Here is a 23,694-nt window from a genome sequence, read left to right as displayed (position 1 = left end):
GTGAGATTTTGTCACACCAGTAAACGTGTTAAAACCTCATAGAGCAATGAATTTTTCTTCTCCCATTATTTCAACTATTTTCATGAATAGGGAAGCATCTTTGGTTTTTGCCAGGCTCATATAAAATCCAGAGCTCTGTCAGTCCCATGGATTCTAAGTTATGGAAGAAAATATTGCTAAGAGGAATCATTTATAAAAATCTGTCATAAAAATAATGACACTTGTAATACTGTCTCAAGCGTGTAAGATTAGGTGACCTCTGCTTCTTCCATTTTATCACACAACACCTGCTAAGAAAGTATTTTTGTTCTTTTATGAATATATTTTTTTGTCAACATTTGTGACGTGAACTTGACTGAAGTTATGAATGGCATAATTTTGTTTTTTCAATCAGGCATGTACCAGATCTTCATTGCTGCTGTATCCCATACTCCAGGCTGTTAACAGCATATCTGTCCCAAATTAAATCAATGGATCTAGAAGAAAAGTAGCAAATTTCATAACAAAGAGTCCTGGAATCCTTATTTATAATATTTTCCAAATGTTTTAAAAAATAATGGATTCACACAATGTATCAGTGCTGAAAAATCAAATACAGTGCCATCGGAATGTCCACAGAATTCAATGGGTTCTATCAGTTTGCTAGAATATTTGTTATGTCGCTCTTTTATGTAAGCAAGTTTCTACATATAGACAATGAAGATTTTCGTAGGCAAAAACACATTCATATCCATCTTCATCATATTACAAGTAATAAATAATTTAGAGAAAAGCTGTTCATCTGTGTGCTTCATTTTACTTCTTGTGCAAATTTTGAAGGTTCTGTTATAAAGATTTTACACTCCTTTTTCCAGTGGTTGAAAGACTGTTTACATTTATCAATGAACCTTTTGTTTTACAAATATCTCACACACATCTTTCAACTTCCAGTGTGTTTAAGTTATTGACACCTTCCTTATTACTATCACTCTGCTGTTGATTGTAATAAGATCATCAATATTTTCTAAAAATGAATTTCCTAATTACAAAAACTTTTTAATTGCTTTGATGACATCCCTAAACATATTCTGGTATCCTCTTCATATTGTTCATGATGTCTGTTTGAAGTTTCATATTCTACAGAAATGAATTCATTCAGTAACTTGCACACTTCAAGCCCAGAAGCCAACCACTGATGAAGTGTGACTGGATCTTCAATAAGACCCACTGTCACCTTTAACAACACAATTGTTTTGTTCATGAACCTGATCAACACCAAAAGAGGAGAATAGCCGAGAGGTTTTGCGCATGACAAAATTTCCTTTCTGAAACTCTTCATGAATTCCTATGACAGTAGGTTCCTCTAGATCCTTTACAAAAATATGCATCCAGCGTAAATAATGTGCACGATTAAACACAAAAAACCACAGCAGCATGTGTTAGAGACAATTTATAAATTGATCATAATTTGCGTCTCTTATTGAATGGACAATGAAAACAACGTAGTAATAAGCTTGAGTACAAGAAACCAAAATTTGAAAGTCAGCGAAGTCAGTTTCCTGCTGGTTAATCCAATTTTGCATAATTATTTCACCTTGTTTATCTTCTTCATATGTCTCCTGGAGCAATATTTACAAGGCAGTTGCTGTTTTTTAATTTTTTTAGCATAGCTCTATCTTTGGTAACAGACATAACTTTCACCCTCTGCACATGCAGCTGTTGCAATTCCAGAATTTTTAGTAGTCCTAACCCACCCTCTAGAATTCAGCAATTGTCCAATGATACATAGAAATGCCTGATCCACTTGAAATAGTGCTAACATGATGGTTTCACAAGGTTTATAGGTTAGTTCGACTGAATCAATTTTGCTGTGATGTACAATAGTTGGTCCATCCATATTTAAAAGGGCCTCGATATTTAAAAGCATGGTCACAATTCTCAAAACATCAAGAGCATAATATATCATGGAAACCGATGAGAAATTTTCTTGAGAAAGAGGCAGTAGGGTTGATTGCTGGATAAACATCTTCAGTATGACTTGCATAAAAAGCAGCCCATGAAATGTTTCTAATCATTGTAACCGTCATGGTAATTGTCCATGATATTTTCTGTTTTCAAACCAGTTTTCTTTGTTACGAAAGTCTGATGAATGAGGAGGCATCATTTTTGTAATAGCAGTATCATATTGTGGAAATCTAGGTTCTTTGTGAGAAGGTTAACTGGCTTAACTATGGTTAAATTGTCTGGAAGTTCAGGCAAAGTCTATGATTGTTTATTTACATCCATGAATGAAGTTCTTTTAGTCCCTATCTCTTCAGGATTTTCAAAGCTTGTCATCTGAAAAACAGAGATACTTACTTGTTCCATGGAAAGATCCCTTACAGATAGTATTGCTTGGATTATGGTTGATGTTATCATATGTTTCAACTACGAAGATACCACATCGTAGATTTGAAAGCCATATGATGCCTTCTTCAATTGCTCAATTGACAACTGATTTGCTTGACGTTAGTTCATATATCTGGTTTAATGACACAGATGTTCCAAGGTGGTATTATAATTCATCAATAGCTGATTGTCTCTTGTCTGACCATAGACCAATATACAGTGACAATGGAAGGTTGTGATGCTTTTTATTGCATACAATATCACCTTTAGTTATTCCTTCATTATGATTGAAGAGTGTAAGCTGAGTAATTGTCAGCAACGGTTGTGTTATGCTATACTTTTCTTGAAAAATGGTGAGCAATACAGGTGATATAAATTTTTCTTGAGAATTGTTCTGAAACTCCCGAAGATAAAAAAAAATTGTTGAAATTTATTTTCTCTGACTACTGAAGAATTTCATGCAAGTGGCAGCATATGCATCATAATTTTCTATGTATATGCACAAAATTTAAGAAATTAGTCTTAACGCAAGTAAGTTGGTATTCTTGACAATGGAGGGTTGTGATGCTTTTTATTGCATACAATATCACCTTTAGTTATTCCTTCATTATGATTGAAGAGTGTAAGCTGAGTAATTGTCAGCAACGGTTGTGTTATGCTATACTTTTCTTGAAAAATGGTGAGCAATACAGGTGATATAAATTTTTCTTGAGAATTGTTCTGAAACTCCCGAAGATAAAAAAAAATTGTTGAAATTTATTTTCTCTGACTACTGAAGAATTTCATGCAAGTGGCAGCATATGCATCATAATTTTCTATGTATATGCACAAAATTTAAGAAATTAGTCTTTACGCAAGTAAGTTGGTATTCTTTTCCAGCTTCTATACAAATAAGTGGAGGAAGTGCACTTCAATTCTTTCTCGCAAGGGAGATGTGTGGGATTTAACACAATCACGTCATCTAAACTTAAAGAGTTGGTTGAGCCTCTCATTGTACATTTGACCAAGATCAGGCATGTTGAAAATGAAATCCTCTTTTTTTCTGTCAAGTTTTTCCTGAATATATGATGCTAGTTCTGCAAATGCAATACCTTTACTTATCAGATTGCTTTTGTCTGTATAGCTCTTGGCTGTGATGAATTCATATATTTATTAATACACTGCTTGTGAATATTTTACTTATTGCTAAAAATCTCTTGGAGCAAGTATTGATAGTGTTTTTGATGTTGCTGCACCTCTAAGTTGAGACTCAACTTCAAAGTTCATTACCTGTTACAATGGTTGATTCCATAGTTTTCCATGCCTAAACAAGGAACATATATCTGTGAATATGTTAACTGGAGGAACAGCTGATCTAGTAATATCACCTGTACCTGAACAAGATGGTTCAGCAAAAGATTTCATTTTTAAATTGGTTTTTTTTAGCTGATTAGAATTATATTTCAGGGAATATGCTTTGTGCCACTTTGCCTGACAAGTTATAAATGTGCCATTGATTCCTTCTCCTTCATCTACACCCTCAAAATTTATGAATGATTGAAGCTCACCCAAATGATGAAACTTTCAATACTCTTGGCCAATACAGACCCCTTATTGTGCAATGCAACATTGTTGTTGCGAGATGGATGCATAACATTTTTGTTTTGTTGGCACAAACAACTTTGATCAGTCAATTGGCACTTTGACCAGTCAGTCACTCTTGATGGTGCTGGTATCTTTAGAGACTCAGTAGCCACTATTTTCAGTTTTTTGTATATTTTCCTGACATTATCTAAGTTGTACTAACAAAATCTGAAAGAGAAAAACAAAACAAATTAGAATGAATTATAAAAAGATGCAAAATTATTCTGTTCACTCCCTAAGATTTTTGTTAAATTCATATTAACTTTATAAAACTTTATGAAAAGCATATAATGCTGTCGGATTACCCACATATTTAGTTAGTATGAGCTAAACTCATGTGGAAATGACACCAAACATCTCATGATTAGACAATATAAGAAATTTCAGATGTTACATTTTAGAGTCTCCATCTTGAATTCTAAGGAAAATTTTAAATGCCTCCCCTTCTTAAGGTTTTCTGTAAGTTCCAACATTATTCAGCAAATAGGCAATCTATATTCACAAAGTGTAGTATGTATACATGTACTCTAGACTAAAGTGAAACTTTGTTTTTCTGCTTCTTTTTTTTACAAAATGTATTTATACTCGGTTGTAATTCATAACTCAGCTTTGATATGCAGAAGTTTGGAAAATAAAGTGTTATCAGCATATGTTGTAGTTTTCTATCTCCTAAGTCTCTGATAGTGTATAATAATCTATAATAATGAAAAATTATAATTTATAACAGTTGAAACAATTGTTTTTACTTCATATTTGAAAATAATTATTTTGGCATTTGTCTAATAATTAAGCAATCTTTTAAATTTTTTTATTTTATAATATATATATATATATATATATATATATATATATATATACACCTTGAAATTTTATGTAATAAAATAGTTTTTAATGTAGTTTATGTTGTTACTAATGTTTTATTAAAAAAAAAGATAAGCTACATTAAAAACCAGTATTTAGTTGATTAACTAAACTTGTTTCTTACCTAATTGTGGCAGGATGATTATTTTTGGTTAAGTGTACATTTCATATCAATAAACGCTCTTATTTTTATATATTTTATCAATAGTTGTTTTAGTTTTTATTAGCACTTAAGATTGTTTCCAGCTATTTGAAATATTAGTAAATAGTTTTCTGTGTGTAAAAGCAAATAATGAACAGCTTTTATGTTTACAATACCTTTATGAAATGCATAATGTATTAGAGAAAATCAAAAACTTGTAACAATTATGAGTTTATACAAATAATATTTATATACATATATTCATTGTATTCAGAGTGTTTCAATATTTCTTAATATTTATCATTATGATAGATTGATAGCCATGGTTATTGCTTTATAAAGTAGGATTTGTTTTTTGTTTCATGTAGTATTAAGTAAAATAAATTTATTAAGAAATGATCTTTTTTTTATTGTTCACATCATTTGAAAATGTTATTGCTTACATTAGAGTATTTGATAGAAAATACTACATTTTACAATGAACTGTAATTCTTCTGTATTTTTTGTTGGATTAAATAGATTTAAAAAAAAGAATTTTATTTTTAAATAATACCATGGTATAAAGGGATGTCCTAAAGGATGAATGTCCTATTTGTATATTTTCCTTACACTTTTTATTATTCCTTTAGGTAACTTTTTTGGGGGTTAGATTCAGTGATACTTTGATATTTTTCCATTTTTGAAAAAGTGGATAAATCTTTTCCAACTTTTCAAATTAAGTTTAGAATGTACCTTCCAGACATCTGATTTTAATTATTAGGTGTAACCAGAACCTTTTAGTAATTCTTTGGTTTTTTATATACAAAAGATGTAAATATAATTTATTAGTAGCAGGCATGATGATGTTTCGATCTAAAACTGTGACTCTATTGTGTCTCGCAATATGATAACAAAATTTTTGTTGGGTCAATATTATTGCATTGTATCATCTAATGAAACAACTAACTCTAACAACTCTAACTCAGGTCAGTTTTTTATTATTACAACATATACTCCTTTAAAAAATGTTCTTAATAATTGTGGCATTATTCCTATGCTCATTTGCGCTTTCTTCTTTCATATAATATGAATTTCGGGTAAATGTTCAAATAGGCACACAAATTTTCTAATGGAAAATTATGAACAATCCTGATATCTCAAGAAAATTATTTTTAGACCAATTTTAAGAAATCACTCTTAACAGTTCCCCAGCAACATTAAATTTAAAAAAGCTGGCAACACAGTTGTAGAACTTTCCTGTCACGCAGCTTTTTTCTGATGCATTGCTTACAAACACAATTCTATTTAAAATATTTATTATTTTATTTAAATGTACTTTTTGTTTATTTAATTCAAAGATTCTAACTAAAGTGTGAGAGTGTACTGTATTTCATTCGTGTAGATGTGGCAGTACTAGCAACCACTTTAAATACTTTTTTATACTTTTAATATTATTCATTTATTTAATTCTACCACTCACCTGTGACGTTATTACATAGCAGATGACTATAGCAGCTATACTAGTGCTCCTTGTGGTGAAAGGGGCTACTAATGACACACTATACCCATTTAGCCACTAGTTATTTAGATCATTTTTTGTGCTGGGGTGCAATTTTGCAAAGCATCTTTTTGGAAATTTTTTTAATAACAATGATCAGTAGTAACATCAATTTCAGTGCCATTATACTAATCAGTTTAATGTCATGATTGCACCTGTTCTATAGGTAGAAGAATAATAAATGTCAACACACGTTCATGTTATAAAATTGTGACTTGAAAACATCAAGAATAAAAAAATTACAGAACCCAAAATTTTGAGTTGCTCAAAAAAATTAATAATGCTTAAAAACTTTTCTGTCAACCTGACCTTTTTTTTGGTATGTGAGAAGTTAATGCTTAAATTTTTGTACCTTGTCAAACTTTATAAATATATATTTTTCAATTGGTACTACTTTTTTATAATTACTGTTGTGTATACAATTTATTTTCCTTTTAATAGCTTAGACTGATGGCAAACTGTTCATTAACTAGCTACATGACAGTTGCTGTTATATAGGGAAACTAATTTTCCTTCATTATGATGTCATTAAATTTCAAGTTTATAGATTAATTACAGTTAACATATTCTAATGCAGATCAAATTTAGAGATATAATTTTAGTACAAGTAATTAAATTAGATAAAACAAATATAAAAAATGTCCAAATAATACAAATATCAGTTAACATTAATACATCTTTGTTGATTAGAAGTTTGACAAATAAAAGTAAATGTTGATTGGCATTAATTACGTGTATATATATATATATATATATATATATATATATATATATGTTCACTCTACAGAGTGTTCCAAGTGATATTGGTCAAACTTAAGGGATGATTTAGGACTTCAGAATAATAAAAGTTCATGTGAACAAATACCTTATCTCACTTCATTTTCCAATCTGGACAAATAAAGAAAATTGTCTGGGACAATAAATCAATTGCCTAGGACAATTTTTTTTTCACAATAAATTAAAATTTTATCTAATGGAACATAACTTGGTAAAACTAATATTTACATGGCTATATGGCTATTAATAATTAAAATGTTCTAATGGTTTCCATTTTCAATTTTAAAAGGTAAATTTTTAAACCTGTGTATTTTGTCAAAAAATTGGGTGCATGTTCACCAAAATTTTGTTAATTTTGTTCAATTCAGTGTTTATTGAAAAAAAAATTATATTAAATGATGAACTGAGTGAAAATGAATTGAGATAATAAACATTCATTCATTATAAATGTTTTGATCAACATCTTCTAGGACACTTTGAGAATGTGTGTGCGCATACATTTTCAAAGTTCATTCTCAGGTGTTTTTTTACGTTTATTATAGTTTATTCCTCTCAATAAAAAAAAAAAAAAATAACTTATGTCTAGAAACAATTTGTTTTCATGTTACAACTTGTGAAAGAATTTGTAGTAGCATCTCGGCTTTTCATCTAGCAGTCCCAAGTTTAAATCCCAGTTAGGTATGGCATTTTTCATATGCTACAAAATTCCATTTCCATATCATATGCCCAAGATTCAAGTTTACCTGGCGATATCAAGAAAAAATATGTTATCCAGATTTCTGCCCCCAAAATCATATAATGTTATAAAAACTAAAACTGCAGATAGATTATTGAGCAAAATTATTGATTATGTATGCAGTTTTGATAGAGTAAAACCAAATTTTCAAATAATTTTATAAACTAAACTAAACTTAAAGAATGTTTGATAACTACTTTCTATTCCTTTTTTTAAATCAATAATTTGTAAGATATTTGTAAAACAATTAAACATTTTATCCCTTCAAAATATTCTATAGACCAAACTAACTGCTAGGATTGTACAGAATTAGGAACAAAACTAAACATCTCATCGTTAATTATTTTCTTATGCAATGCTATTTTTATGTACAATCTTCAATTCAGGTTTGTTATGTTGTAGATATTTTAGGTAGATGTTTGTCTGGATTTGACATATTGTGCTCACAACTTCCACACTAAAGTATTAAATATTTTGAACATCTCATTGATTTAAAAGTTTAATTTAATTTACCATGGGATTATTCAGTCAGCTAGTTATATTAGTAAATCATAAGTAAATAGAGTATTAACAGTATTCATAGTGTATATTGTACTTTAATTGCAAATAAAAATACAATAACCAGAATTATTTATATGAATACAGTGGACTTAAAAAACGTAAGAAATAGGAAAAGTTTTTTATATTTTTTAAGTATATGAATATTAAATAAAAAAGAAAAACATGTAGGTAAAATAATTTAAATTATATTAAAGAGGAATACAATTAATGGGATAATCCATAAACTATTAATTAATGTGGTACCAGAGAAAGCGCAGAGAAGGAAACAAACTGCATGTATTACAAATACTTGAACAACCATATTTAATATCCATAAATTGGCATCTTTCTTTTTTGCTGCCGGTAACGTATCTATACTTTCATTATTTAAATACTGGCGAACACCTAAAGCAAGATTATTAAAATATGCACTCCAAACCAAATCTTTTAAGTCGATTCCAAAAATTTCTTTATCAGTGGATGTTAATGATCGGTGCAGAATTAAACTGTTTGTGTTATCAAATTTCCATTCATTAAAAATAAATGGTGAAAGCTGTTTTAAAGATCTATTTATATTTTTATGTAATTTAACAAAAACTGGTTTTTGTCCATTTATTCGAGATAGAATATCTAGAAAATATGCTGGAATCATGTGGAATATAAATGCAGATATTTGAAAAAGTTTCATAGATGATATTAATTTTAATGTCGGATACCATATTGCACTCTGTAAAGGATAGTTATGCAATAAATTAGGTATTTCTTTCTCAATTGTTAACCATTTGAACGGTTTATATGTGCTTGTTGTACAATGATAAATCATAGTCTCTTTTGGTGAGTTTTTGCTGATGTACCAAGCAGATGAAATCATTTCATTTACAACAATATCGACTGGAATATAATCATATATTATATGTTTATTGACGGGAAGCCTTCGAACTATACCTTTAGCTGCCGCCATCAAAAAACCTTGAGGTCCATTTTTACTGACTGTCCATCCAGGAACAGGTTCTTTCCAAGCACCTGTTATCATACTTGGACGAATGATAGCTGTTGGAAATGAATTCTTTGCTGAAATTATTTCACGTTCTGCAAGGGCTTTAGTAAAGGTATATGTATTTGGATGCCTATCTAAAATAACAGGAGTTATTTGATCTATAGATGCATCATCCAAGTCATCTATTAGACCTATTATTTTATCTGCATTATTGGATATCGGGTAAATAATCTCTTTAACATCTTTTCTATCAGAATTGACATACGCACTTGACACATGAATTAATGCTTTTAAGTTTTCTATCTTTTTACATAACTCAACTATTCGTCTGGTACCCAATACATTAATATGAATTGCACTTCTTAAATCCTCATTAAAATTTAAATTTGCTGCACAATGAAATAAAAAGTTAACATTTTTCACAAGTGTATCCGCATCTTCAGCATTTAAACCTAGGCCCTTCTGACTTATGTCACCAGAAACTGGGACTATTTTATGGAATGGGGTAATACCTTTACGTTCTTTTAAAGTGTTAAATATTTTATTTAGAAGCAAATCAGTTAATCTCATGTGAACGCTTTTATTTTTCTTTGATCTAATTAATATGTAAATTGTACCGATATCTGGCAGAGATCTTAATAATTTTTCTATTAAACATAAACCAAGAAATCCTGTTGCACCAGTAATAAGCACATTTGCATTAGCAAAACAGTGTGGTATATCCATTGACATTTTCTTCCTGGGTGTAACTGTAAACAAAGAACAAATATTATATGAGAATTAATTTTCATTTACCAGCAAAAATCTTAGCTATAATTGCATTTAATTTTATGTTTACAGTTTTTACTCAAGGGAAACATGAATTACCTCAGAGGTGACCTAAACACTAAGAAATCTTTGTTATTTAGTCTCAATTCAGCTTTTTAATAGGTTAGCAAAATTTTACAATCTTGAATCTTGAAGAGAACCATCCCAACCCTGGGGTAAGACACCCACCTTGTGGCAATTCCAGTTGCCACATCATCCCCTCCATTCCGAGCTCTGAGGGGCTTTACTGGAGGTCGTTTTTAGACCCTCTAATTATTTATATCTCACAGGCCTCAGTCGAGATACCACCGATGCAAATGCCTCAGCAGACATAAATAAGAAAAAAATTGAATCGACATAATTTTAGTATTTTACTGGAAAACCATGATACAACTTCTTCAGGAGTAGATAAAGCAACGTTTAGATCAGGCCACATAACCTCATGAAAAAGAGAAATGTAGAATGTAGTGAGTATTTTTGTAAAACTAATATTTTTCTACACTTTCAACAAGCTTTATTTTTAAAAAAAACTGCGGATTAGCATATCAGAATTAAGTCATGTAAATGGTTAGCCATCTCTCAGAAAGTACTTGCTTAAAGAATATCTATTTACAATTCACTTTATCCACTAAACTTTGTCAGAAAACTTGTTGGCAATTTGTCATATAATATGCATGCAATATGTAAATTTGCCATGTATATGCAATTCTCGTGCCATCTACAGAGAGCAATCATGTGATTTGATAGTTAAGTCATGAAAGCTAGCAAGAACCATTTGAAACCTAATTAAATAAATCAGTAAAAACTCTATAAAAAGTCTCTACCGATCTCTAGTTTCTTTTGGACTCATGAAAGCTGCATTAGTTTCATTTGTATTAGATGAACTATGATTTATGTTAGTTATACTAAATCATTGCTTATATAACAATGATTATAAAACTTTTTTTAGAGTACAAAGGTTTTTACATAACCTGAATACTATTTGACAAATTGTAAAAAAGAACTTGGTAATCCTGTTTACCAGCTCAGTACTTTACATATGTTGTCAAAAATATTTTTCAGCATTTATGTTTCTTCTTTTTATAACTACATCATATTTTGTAGAATGGTTTTTATTTACTCTTTTTTCGGTTAATTTTCACGGAATGTATTTCAACAGATCAGGTTGGGTACAAATGATTTCTTTCTAGAATTTAAATAGTTTAAAGAGAAAACAGATAACAGAATGAGGTAAATGTCAATAAGTTTCATAAATCTTATGATTTATTTTTAATATAAAATTTTATAACTCATCTATTTTCAATATTTATCTATGGGTTAAAAATACATTTATCAGTACTTCACATGACAATAACAGCAATCGACAATCAAAAGTACATCAGCTGTAAAGAAAACCTATGTAACTATAAAATTATAGTTTACGTTCCCTTTATGTCAATAATAGGATTTTTTTTTAATTGGGCTAAATGTAGAAATTATTGAAGAATTAAGTTCAGGTAGCTCGTAATTTAGTTATGTAATCCTAAGAACAAAGTATGCAATATTATGTCTAATAATACAGAAGATCTGAGGAAGGAAATGTGTAGGAAGAAGAAACAATAATATAGAAGAAATAATATAATAATATAGCTGAAAAATGGTTCAGGATTACACTGGTTACATCCTTGGATGTATGTATATTGAATATAAAGTAATCTGTTCTGAGTAGCTGCATCAAAAATAAGAAATGCCAAGATTACACATGTCCATTGTGAAGGTTCACCAGAAGAAGATTTTCTCAGTGTCTCAATGATATTATTTATTATAAATTCTGTTATTTGATGCACTGATTTTTTTGATATCATTTTTTTGCTTGTTTTTATAAATAATTATATGGTCATCTGCATCTGTCCTGAAGCAGGTCCCTCTTGCTTGCATCATGTCTTATTCAAACGATTATTCAAGAGGATGGATTTTATCTTCTATTTTCAACAAAACGTTCTTAATTCATAGTAGAACCTATATTTTATGAATGCAAGCAGATTTTTTTTAACTCTTCATAAGTGTTATTTTTGTTTATACTTTGACTTTTTTGATTATTTATAATTATTTTTCATTAATGTCTTATTGATAATGATTTTTTAACAATTGAAGCGAGAGTCTAGTGAAATATGCTCAATTTTTTAAACAACTTGTGCAAGTTTTTCTTTATAGTTTTATTTAAAAATATACTGAATAAAGGAGTGCCAATGCATGAGAAAGTGAGGTGATCTCTCTTTGGGTCCAGATGGTATAAGTTTTCAACTTCGGTGATAGAGCTATTTTGGAAAGGCTAAATTATATTATATATATATATATATATATATATATTATATTATATATATTATATATATATATAATATAGGGCGTTTCATAATGTTCTTAGGCGTTACAAAAATTATGTACCAAAAAAAGTATTTCACTTACCTAAATGAAAGTTATATGAGGTTATGCAGGGACTCAACAGTTTTTGTTAAAATCTATAAATGTTCAATATGTGCTCCTCTGGTGACACGGCACACATCAACAATAAAGCTCTTGCCAAACTCATTCTAACATGTCATTTTCGATAGAGTTGGTTGCACTGATTATGCGATCCTTTAGCTCAGCGATATCGTGCGGCATTGGTGGGATACCAATCTCGCATGACCTTATCTTTCACGTAACCCCAGAGAAAGAAATCACATGGCGTGAGGTCTGGTGATCTTGGTGGCCACAGCATAATGTGTTGGTCTTCTTCAGACGCGCGTCCTAACCAGCGCCGAGGTAATGTTGTGTTAAGGTACTGTCGAACTCGTTATGAAAATGGACAGGACAACTATCTTGCTGGAAAATGAAGTTGTTGAGTAGCTGAGGCATAAGCTATAATTGTAACATATCCATAAAAACGAACGGCCCATACACTGCCACACGAGAGCTCGCACAAAAAACGTTTACTTTCAGAGAGTCCTGAATGTGTTCCACATAAGCGTGTGGATTTTCAGTTCCCCAAACTAGCAAGTTATGACGGTTTATTTTGCCGCTAATATGGAAAGTAGCTTCTTCGCTGAAATTTATCTTGTTTAGAAAACCTTCATCTAACAACATCTTTTAACAACATCTGTAATTGTAAACAAAAATCGAGCCTACGTATTTTATCTCCATCAGAAAGACGCTGGATTAATTAAAGATGGTACGGTTTGCATAATAAACGTTTACTGAGAACTATTCACACTGTTGTTTTCGGAATTCCTACTTGCCTGCAGTTGCACTCGATTTTGACGAGCTGCGAATGAAACTTGCACGCACACGTTCGACATTGACTTCTGAGGTTGATGGACGACCAGTTGATTTTCGCTTGCACAAGCAACCAGTTTCACTGAATTGTTTATACCATGCACGAATTGAATTGTCACTTGGTGGCTCCTTATGAAATTTCAACCGAAACGCACGTTGCACAGAAATTACAGACTTTGACAAGTGAAATTCTAACACACAAAACGACTTCTCGCTTCCCGTAGCAGCCATTTTCTCTACTGTCGACGGCTAGCGAGCAAATGGTTTTCTAACTGCCTAGTATATGCATAATGTATATATATAATTTTTTTTTTTACATAAACGTAATTAGAATATTAAAGCTGCTTGTTGCGTCGCAAGATATCATAGTCGTTTTCCAAATTAAACAGAATGTTAGAACTATACTAAAACAATATAAGAATACATTAAAACTCGTATTATACTTTACCGATGTTACTGTAAAGCTCATTGCCCGCTGACCATATCGTAGGTATGTTATATTTCCATTAAAAAATCTTTTGTCGTACATTATTTTGTATAAAGATTATAAAACCAAAATTAGACAGCATAAACGTATAACTTCGGGGTTTGTGTGAGAACCGGTTTATAAAACGCGGCTCCGATTCGTTGTTATTTTAATCCCTGGTAATTATGTCGTATATAAAAAGATGACGAGCATTCAAGAGTCAATAATCTTGGCATTTATTGTTGTTTTTAACACGATGATTGTTATGTATTTACCACGATAACGTGTTTATTAACGTGACTATTCGTGTTTACCACGATCATTGAATATTAAAAAAAAAGTCGGTCTATCACAGATTTTGAAGTATAAAAATGTTAAATAAAAAAATACATATCCCTTTAGCGACGAGGGCAATTTTTCTAATTTGTTATCGGTGTCTTTTGTGTATATATTTAATAATCGTCAATATAACAATTTAAGGAGATTGGCAAGCGTTATGTTGGTTATGTTACATTAAATTCGTACGAGCATATGGAATCGTTAGTTACCTAACATTACTAAGTACGTAATTAAGTATGTAATTTTTTATTTACAATATCAGCAAACATAACACATAATGCTCGCTAAATCTGTTTAATCTTGATATATGTTATGGTCATCGAGTTAATCATTAATAAACAAGAAAAATGTGTCGCTCTACCGTAGTTTTTAAATTTTACCATCTTTTTGTTTAATTGACTGTACCGAAGAATCGCAGCAGTAATTTGTGGGGGTAAACAACTTTTCATATGAGATCAGAACTCCGACCGTAAAACATCGTGTTTACGTACTTTTCTGGAAACATTGTATATATATTTTTTATAACCAATAACTTAATCTAATACTTACATCGACCTTTGTTTCCAGCTGTTATTTGTTTTAATAAGTTTATTAATAGTGTTAGGGTCGTTAAAGAAAATGATTTGTTAGACTCGAGCAGTTATTCTCAATGTTTGTAATTTTATGAAGAAAGAAGCCGAAGAAGGACAAGCAAAAAACAAAACGAATTCAGACTCAAATTCTACTAAAGCAACCGGTTTTTCCGTTGGATGCCTCAGCACATTTTAAAGTAAGAAGAACAACACGAAACTAGTGGAAGTGAATTCAGTACTCCTCGTAAAAAAACGGCCTAGGAAGAAATTAAAAATTGACCTGTACGATTTCAACAAAGGAGGACGGTGAATGCGTTTCATTTACGGTATGGAACACCCCCCCCCCCCCAGGAATCCTTTGCTAATAGTAAAAGAGCAAATAACGTTTGAAGGAGGCATTTGGGCTCTTCGTGTAGTTATGAAAATTTTAGGCTTCCGGTGGAAAAAAGCTGAAAATAGAAAATGATGATTATACGAGATAAAAGGCTGCATTATCTGCGCTCCATAATGTGATACAGATAAGAAAATCGTCCAATTATATGCGTAGATGAATCTACAGACATTCTTCCCACACTAAGGGTCAAGCATGGACCGATGCTTCTTCAGAAGGGCTGGAAGTTTCCGTTTCTAAAGGAAGTCGAGCAGTAATAGTTAATGCGGGAGGATAAGACGCTTTTATCGAAAATCCTTTGCTAATATTTAAGTCTGGTCAAAAAACGGGTGATTACTATGACGATATGATTTTTAATAATTAAAAAAAATGGGTTGTGTCTCAATTGCTACAGATTCTGTAATAGTCACGAAAAACGCACCCTACCACAATGTTAAAATAAATCCAGTTCCTAATTCGAATTAAAAAAAAAAACACAAGACATGATCGACTGGTTCACTAAAAACAAGATACCATTTTCACATGAAATGTTCAAACCTGAATCGTATACGCTGAAAAAACTACAAAAACCGCGATTTAAAACGTACAAAATAGATTCTTTGTTTGCAAAGAGTGCATACTCTGTTGTCAGATTGTCACCATATCATCCCGATTTAAATGTTGTTGAGAACGTCTGGGCATGTGTTAAAAATTACATCGCCCAAAGTAATGTTGACACTCAATTTAAAAGACACAATAGAACTGGCGAAAGAAGAATTTAGAGAAATAAATGTAAACTTCTGGAAGGCAGTTTGCAAAATTGTGAAAAATTGTAAGTCAGATTATTTATAATTTGAGCCGACGTTTGACGAAATTTCCGGGCGTTATATTGTAAAATTACATGAAACTGATTTCAGTTACGACAGTTCCTTGGGCGACAGTGATGAAGAGGAAGGCTTAGTGAGTGGAGTTGAAAAAATAGTGTATCTTGGAAAGAAATGAAATATTCTCTGTGTTAGGTAATATGTTAATTTAGTGAATCTAGTAAAAATTATTTATGAAACCAATTTGGAAATGGTGTAATATTATAATTGATTAATTTTGGAATTGGGTAAGTCGCTGGTTTTTTAATAAGTTAATTTTTTACATTATTATTAGCATTATGGTCATAATATTTTGTAATGATTTTTTTAAAAATTATTTTGCTGACAGATTAAATTCTATTGACATCAAATCAGTTAAGATTTATGAGATAATTTATGGCGTATGTTTTGGGTATAGTGTTGTTAATGTGTACGTTTGACATGTGATAATGATTCTTAGAAATAAAAATAATCATACATTAATGTCATCATCGTACACAATCATATAGCTAAATATATAACTAAAACGCATATTTAAGAAAAGATCAAAGACAAACTTTGTCTTAGATTTATGATTATCTACTGAAGTGAAGTAGATAAGTAGGTAAATCAGGAATTTTGGCGAAGACGGAATTACGGAACCGAGTATTCTTAACTTCGATTGTCAATGAAGATTTGCTCTCTGTATTTCTGTATGCAGACCGAATCTTCCTCTGTTACAAGATCGAGAAAACAGTTCGTGCAGCTCATACGCCTCTACTCACCGTACTATAAATTTTTATTTAGTCTATTCTAATGGAAATGAGTCGCATATAACAACAAAAAATGCGTCAATATCAAAATCATAATTTTGGTAAAATAAAAATTCACACAAATATCCAAGATAACATTCTTTTGTTGTGCCATAAGGATATGTACTCGCACGAGCATTACTACGTATTCTCTCGAATGCTTGGGTATGTGCATCAGTATCAGAATCCACAAAATTATATCGGTGATGACAGTCAAATATTGACAGCCTTCATCTTGTGAGCAATTACACGATCGCCAACAGTCGAAAATAATATTCGTGTCAGGCTTGATACGTTTGCTGATCACATTTAATAAAGTATCAGCGGATCTGTCAGTAACAGGTTCAATAAAAACACATTTTGTGGACCGCTTTATTCCTCTAAAAACCCATTGCCTCATTTATTAATCTTCCTTTTTCCGATTTTTTCTTCATCAATCTCTACGAATTTACTTTCACCTCCTAATGGCTTTGAATTCTTATCATAATATGCATACCTCCCCACAAAAGCTTTCCCAATCGCTAGCAATGTTCGGGGGACGTATCAAATTCTTACTGTGCCGGGGAGGACAATTGATCAAATGATAAGCGATGAATTTACTCGCTCGCTCTAAAGATATATGCATATTGCTAGGCCATGTACCCTTAAATAGACTCAATTTCACGCTACGCTTTTATAAGTTTGCGATTAGCAATCTCGCGTACATAAGTGCGGTGACATCGAAACCATTACTATTCCCGTAAAAACCTAATAATATCTTTGCTGCATCGTGAATCGTTTTAAAAATCAAGATCACTTTTTTCTCTCTTAAATAATTCAATTACGAATTATTGCAAATTGTGAGAAACTCGTTTAACTTCAATTTTGTAATTTAACGTTAACTTTTCATTACAATCTATTGATAACTGAAATAACTATCGATGTAACTGAAATCATTCAACGCGAAAGAAATATATTTAAGAACGAATAATAAACATTAGGTGTGGATTAAATGAAAGGATTACACGAACATTGATTTAAATTCAAAACATTACACTTGCTGCTACGGGAATATGTAATTTTAAAATGTAATTACGATATCAGCAAACATAACCTACCGCTCGCTTCACTCCTAACCTCGTCTAATTTCAAAACTACGGTAGACAGACACTTTTTTTTTGTATATTTACGGCCAGTGTGGTGAAAAAAATTCAAAGGCGGATAATTGATTTTTAAACACGAGTTGTTTTTTATATTACTCTATTCCTAATACACGCCTTTCAACTTTCGGGCTACTACTATATTTACATTTTTCAGGTCCTGCGACATCAAGACCTCAAGTTGTATGAACAGTTTCCCCTGGAACTGATGAAGTTCCTGTTGTTGTTTGCGAGGTTGTGATATAATTTTGGGCTAAAGACGAATATATAATTTATTCTTAATAAACATGTTTGCCGAACGAGCGTGAACTCCTACGTGAACATTCCTGCTTTTGAGATAAAAATGTTTAGCCACTGCCAATATAATGAAAAGGACACAAATAAAACCTCATGTGTTATTATTTTCATAGTAGATTCAATTTTTATTACTTTTTAGGAATCCAACAGACACGATTTTTCAATTTTTTAAAAGTACGTTTACCTAATTTTAATTTTTTAAGATTTTACCGCTTTTTTTCTTCCAAATCAGTGGGTATTTGGAGGTATTTACAGAGAAATTTTAAATATAATCTAACCAAACTTAGCCCACGCTCGCTAATCAAGGTTAGCGAAGCGAGCATAGGTTAAGTTGGTTAAAATTATTTATAATTATAAGCAATAATGTTTATACTGGACCTCTCTTAGGTACATTTGGAAGTCATGTTTAAATGAGTCACGGTGTTCGTATTTATTTCTTCTGACTACTTGTGATTTGTACTTTATTAAATCGCTGAATAGAATGGTTATTTGCATTTCAATTGTTTGAGATGTAAATAGTCCTGAAAAAGCGATGAAATTTTTGCAGGAAAGAATAATATTACACACTAAGATACTGTAAAAAGAAAAATGAAATGAAATTATAGTGTAAACAGTATTCGTTGGCTGTGCAATAAACGATCATGACGCCAAAATGTACATGTTCGAAAGATACGAAAAGATACATGGTTAGAAGGCAGCAATTTAACACTTGAAAAAGTTACTTTATATATTTATTGCTGGGCTAACTAATATGCAAAAGCTAAATTTTGTCTCAAAAAATTGAACGTGCAAACTGAAAGTATCACTAATTTAATAAATTTGTTACCTGCTGTACGAGTACTAATGTTTTGTATTGTTACATCTAACGAGACAAAAACATTGTTCAATGACTGCTCAAAAAGTTGTATTTTGTATTGTCTAAATATATTTTGTTTTTTCAATAAAACTATTTTCTGGATAATCATTTTACCTCCCATTTCTCCAACATATTTCTAATTAAGAATTCAAAAACAAACTATTTTACAAATATTACATTTTTTTAAAATTGGCTGTCCGATTCTAAAAAAGGTATCCAATTTTTTAATTGTATTATTTTTATTAACGGACGTAATAGTTATTAAAATTAATAAACGAATTAAGATATTGTTTGTTTTCATAATGGAGATGTAACTAAAATTGCTGTTTCGTTTTCTTGTTCAAGAATAAAATATATTTTATTCTTTAATGGTGAAGTAAAAAAAATTTCTTAAACACTTTTGAAAAAAATGTTTGCCCTCTATAATTAATTACTAGAAAAAAAATACACATTACATACTGACCTTGTTCTAGAACAGTAAGCAGTCAAAAACTAAAATGTTGAAATTTATTTCTACTACAACGAGATTTCAGGATTTTTCTCTGTCCGGAAATTATCATTATTTTATTATTATCATTATTTTTTTCTCACTGTCTTCATTCTAGTTTTTCTTTTAGATTTGATTGTTTTTTATTTTTATTTTTATTAATTTTCATTATTTTTATTCTTGTGCCAACAATACCGTATTTTAAGTATCGATTTAAATCGAATGATTTATAATGCTGTTACCTTATTTTTCTCGGACGTAAATAAAAAATACTTGTTTTTATGGAATTATGAATTTGCTTTGTTGCAAATAATATTTTTGATATCAATGCAAGTATATGAGAAATTATCATTTAGTTCTGTCGCATTTTTTTCGTACTTACATTATTCGCTACTGTGACTCGTTTGAATGGTATTTGTGATATGAAACAAAAGTTTGTACCGTATTTAAAAAATTCCACTACGTGAATTGTACGTAGATAGAACATTGTTCTTTACTGGTTGATGTTTTACTTTTCTTAAATTTATTAGTTTAATCATGAACATGTCACCGTACTTGATTTCTATCAGTAGGTGTATTAATAATTATATATATATAGTTCTTTGTGTTGATTTGTACAGTTTTTTTAGTACTGTATTTTTTTATTGGCCACTAAATTTTTAATTAAATAGGATAATGGTACGGTTAAAGCTATTTTGTGAATACAGATTAGAACATTATAATTGAGGAAATGCTTTTTAAAATAAATAGTTTATTCTAATCTGTAAATAATATATATCTCACGTCAAATTGGTCGATTTACAACTGGAAGAGTTGTGCGAATGATTTCACATTGCAAAATATGAAATGAGTTATAAAATAAAAAATAGACCTAAAATCCATATTAATTATTTAAAATATGAGCACATGAAATTAAGATAAATTCTTGAAAGTACTAAGCATAAAAAATATCACAATTCAGAGGCTGTTAATGATCTACCTTACATGATTAATGAACAAAATAGCTTTTCTGCAGAGCCTTTCCATGAAAGTTTCTTTCTATGATATAACAGAAAAATTAGTAACACTATATCAGATTGTATTCTGTAAAGATTAATCAGTTGTTTTCATTTACCCAACCTTTCATTGTTCCATTATTTTGATTTGTATAGTATTTGTTCCTTGTTCAACAAGTGCAGATTTGTTAGAAGTTGATGTTTTTTTAATGTATTGAGTGGAAATTTTAATTTTTATAGTATTAAGTTAAAATAGCACACACAAGTGAGTGTTCAATTAAAGAAAGACTTGTTCCTAGTGTTTGGATACATGATTATACAAACGCAGATGAAAATGTGACAGATTTGTTCCAAATTTTAGTAAGGAAGCTCCATCAGTAGGAACACTCAAAAACTGGGGGAAAAGTCTTTTCCATCAGGTCAGTCTTCAATTTGAAACAACCTGTATGTCCTTTCATTTGATTGAATATATCTGGTATTTTTGAGAATCCTGTATACAATCCCCTCTTAAATCAGTAAGAATAGGTCTTCAGGCCTGAATGTTCCTTGTTCAATCAACACTTCTGAAAATAGTGAAAAAATATCTTTGATTTAAACTGTTTAAAGCCTGCTCCTGTTAATAAGCTAATTGGGAAATAGCTTTAAGGGCAATTTCTTGCAAAGCTCCTCTAAGGCATTTACCCAATGTTCAGCCATGGAAATCAGTTTTCTTCTCTGATGAATGTGCCATTTATCTGAGTAATAGTTCACAGAACATGCATTTCTGGGGTAAAGAAAATCCCTGCCTTATGAGGAAATCACAGACCATCTGTGGGCAGTGACATCTGAAATTCAACTGATAGAACCATACTTTTTGAATTAATATATGTTTTAAGCAAGATTGAACTCCAGCTTATTATGCTGTTGGTAAGAAAGTGTTTAAATTAATATTTTCAAGGATGGTGGATTGATATGGGCTCCAAAATTCAGTGGCTGCTTAGAATCCCAGCTTTAACAACCTGTGATGAACTCCCTTTGGGTATAAAGAAAAAATCCCTCAATTGTGATTAAGAATTGTTGATGAAATGAGAACTGCTGTCAAAGACATTTCTACAACTTTGAATCCTTCAACATAGAAGAGAATGTTTAAACACACGTAACGACTGTGTTTGGTATCGTTCGTGTGTTTGTGCATGTTAATGTATGTTGATGTGTGAGTGTGAGGTAGTAGGGATTCTTTGGTGCGTAGTGAGATATTGTGAAAGACGGATACAAACATGAATATTTATATTACATATTATATATTCGTAAACATATTTGTATTTGAGATATTGAAAATATCATTGGGTATTATGATGGGCAGCAAAAATTGTGTTCAACTATAGCCAAAACAAAAACCCATCACTTTTTGTTAAAGGATGTGTATGTTCAGTGCAATTATGTGGATCAAGGGCATGTTCATTTTTGTAAAACCATTTAGAAGAGTTAGCATGTAGTATTCATTCGTATCTTTCAAACATTCCAAAGTATTTGGCTGAATATAAGGAGTATCAAGTCTTTACTAATACAGATTCATGCAAATCTTCACGTTAGTTTTACTAGATGACTGTTGCTTGAAGTAGTAAAGAGAATATTGGATCAATGGGCAGCCCTCACACTATACTTTACCTCAGCAGCATTAGAAGATAATGTTAAACCAGCTAGTAGAATATTAGAATTACAAAACCCAGTCAATAAAACATACAGTGGTTTTTTAACATATATTTTGCCCAGCACTTAACCTAAATATTAAATTTCAAGCTGAGGGTGTTAGAATACACAAACTAAGGCATTCAACTGAGATCATGTTAAAGTTATCCTCTTACTTTGTCAAGAAAGAAATACTCAAAAATCAGAATTTGATAAAGATCAATTTTAGTAATCTATCTACCTTTGTAGTACCATTTTAGTATTTACCTTTGTGTATATGCTATTTATCATAAAGCCAAAGTAGAAACTATTTATATTGAAAATGTCTCCAATATAACTTGTGAGTGACTTAAATTCAAAGTTGCGACATTAAATTTTTATGTTGTAACTGAATTGTTCAACCGGTTCCTAAAACTTATGTTCACAAATCTACAGCTGCATGAAGCAATGGATCCTGCAAATGAAAATGAAGGAAAACCTCATTCAATTATTTCCCTTGCTTTAAAATTTCCTAAATATACAGAAGATTTTGAAAATTTAAAGAATGGAAAGAGATTCACTACAAGTTACAGCTTGGTTTACTGAAAAAGAGCCTTAAAATTTCTGGTTTGCAATTTCAAAAGAAAATATGGAGATGAAAACACATATCTTTATTGTTCAGCCTTCTTTCACTGGCATATTCTTCAGCTTGTGTCAAAATTGTCAAAATAATCACTTTTAAATAGTATAAAAGTGAAGAATCGTTCTATATCGAAAAATTAAATGCACTTTTATATTTTAAAAATTATTAAAAAAAAAATTCCGAAAAATGGGGCCCAACTCAAAAGTTTAACCGAAATGATTAAGCAGTAAGACTTGTAGAATAAAGGAAATTACCAGAAAGTCACATTCTAGAATAAAAGTAAATCCAAGGAGAGTTTTTTTTATTAAAAATATTTCATTAGCCCATCTATCTACATTTTTAGTGATTTGGTACTTTTAAAAATATTTTCTTTTAGACTACGAAACGTGGTACTTAAAAAGAATTTCTGGCAGGCCTGATGTAAGATATGTGATGATTGAATTGTGTATTTTTCACATTGTTATTTATATTTTTTTCATGACACTTGTATTAACCCATTATACTAACCTCGTATAATTTTGGTAGCAGAGGGTTTTTATTATAGAGCA

At 30.6% G+C, this 23,694-nt stretch overlaps 1 protein-coding gene across 1 annotated transcript; it reads right to left on the bottom strand.

Moving 5' to 3' along the window:
- Positions 1-1,018: 1,018 nt before the first annotated feature.
- Positions 1,019-10,306, bottom strand: LOC142329157 (putative fatty acyl-CoA reductase CG8306). Its single transcript, XM_075373507.1, has 4 exons — positions 10,093-10,306; positions 8,894-9,969; positions 3,915-4,148; positions 1,019-1,213 (listed from the first exon to the last, which is right to left on the bottom strand). Exons 1-4 carry the CDS (start codon positions 10,304-10,306, stop codon positions 1,019-1,021), a joined length of 1,719 nt encoding a protein of 572 aa, XP_075229622.1.
- Positions 10,307-23,694: the final 13,388 nt, after the last annotated feature.

The sequence above is a fragment of the Lycorma delicatula genome, chromosome 8, assembly GCF_047948215.1.
Source record: "Lycorma delicatula isolate Av1 chromosome 8, ASM4794821v1, whole genome shotgun sequence".
NCBI classification, from domain to species: Eukaryota; Metazoa; Arthropoda; class Insecta; order Hemiptera; family Fulgoridae; genus Lycorma; species Lycorma delicatula.
This window is presented reverse-complemented; position numbering and strand designations above follow the sequence as displayed.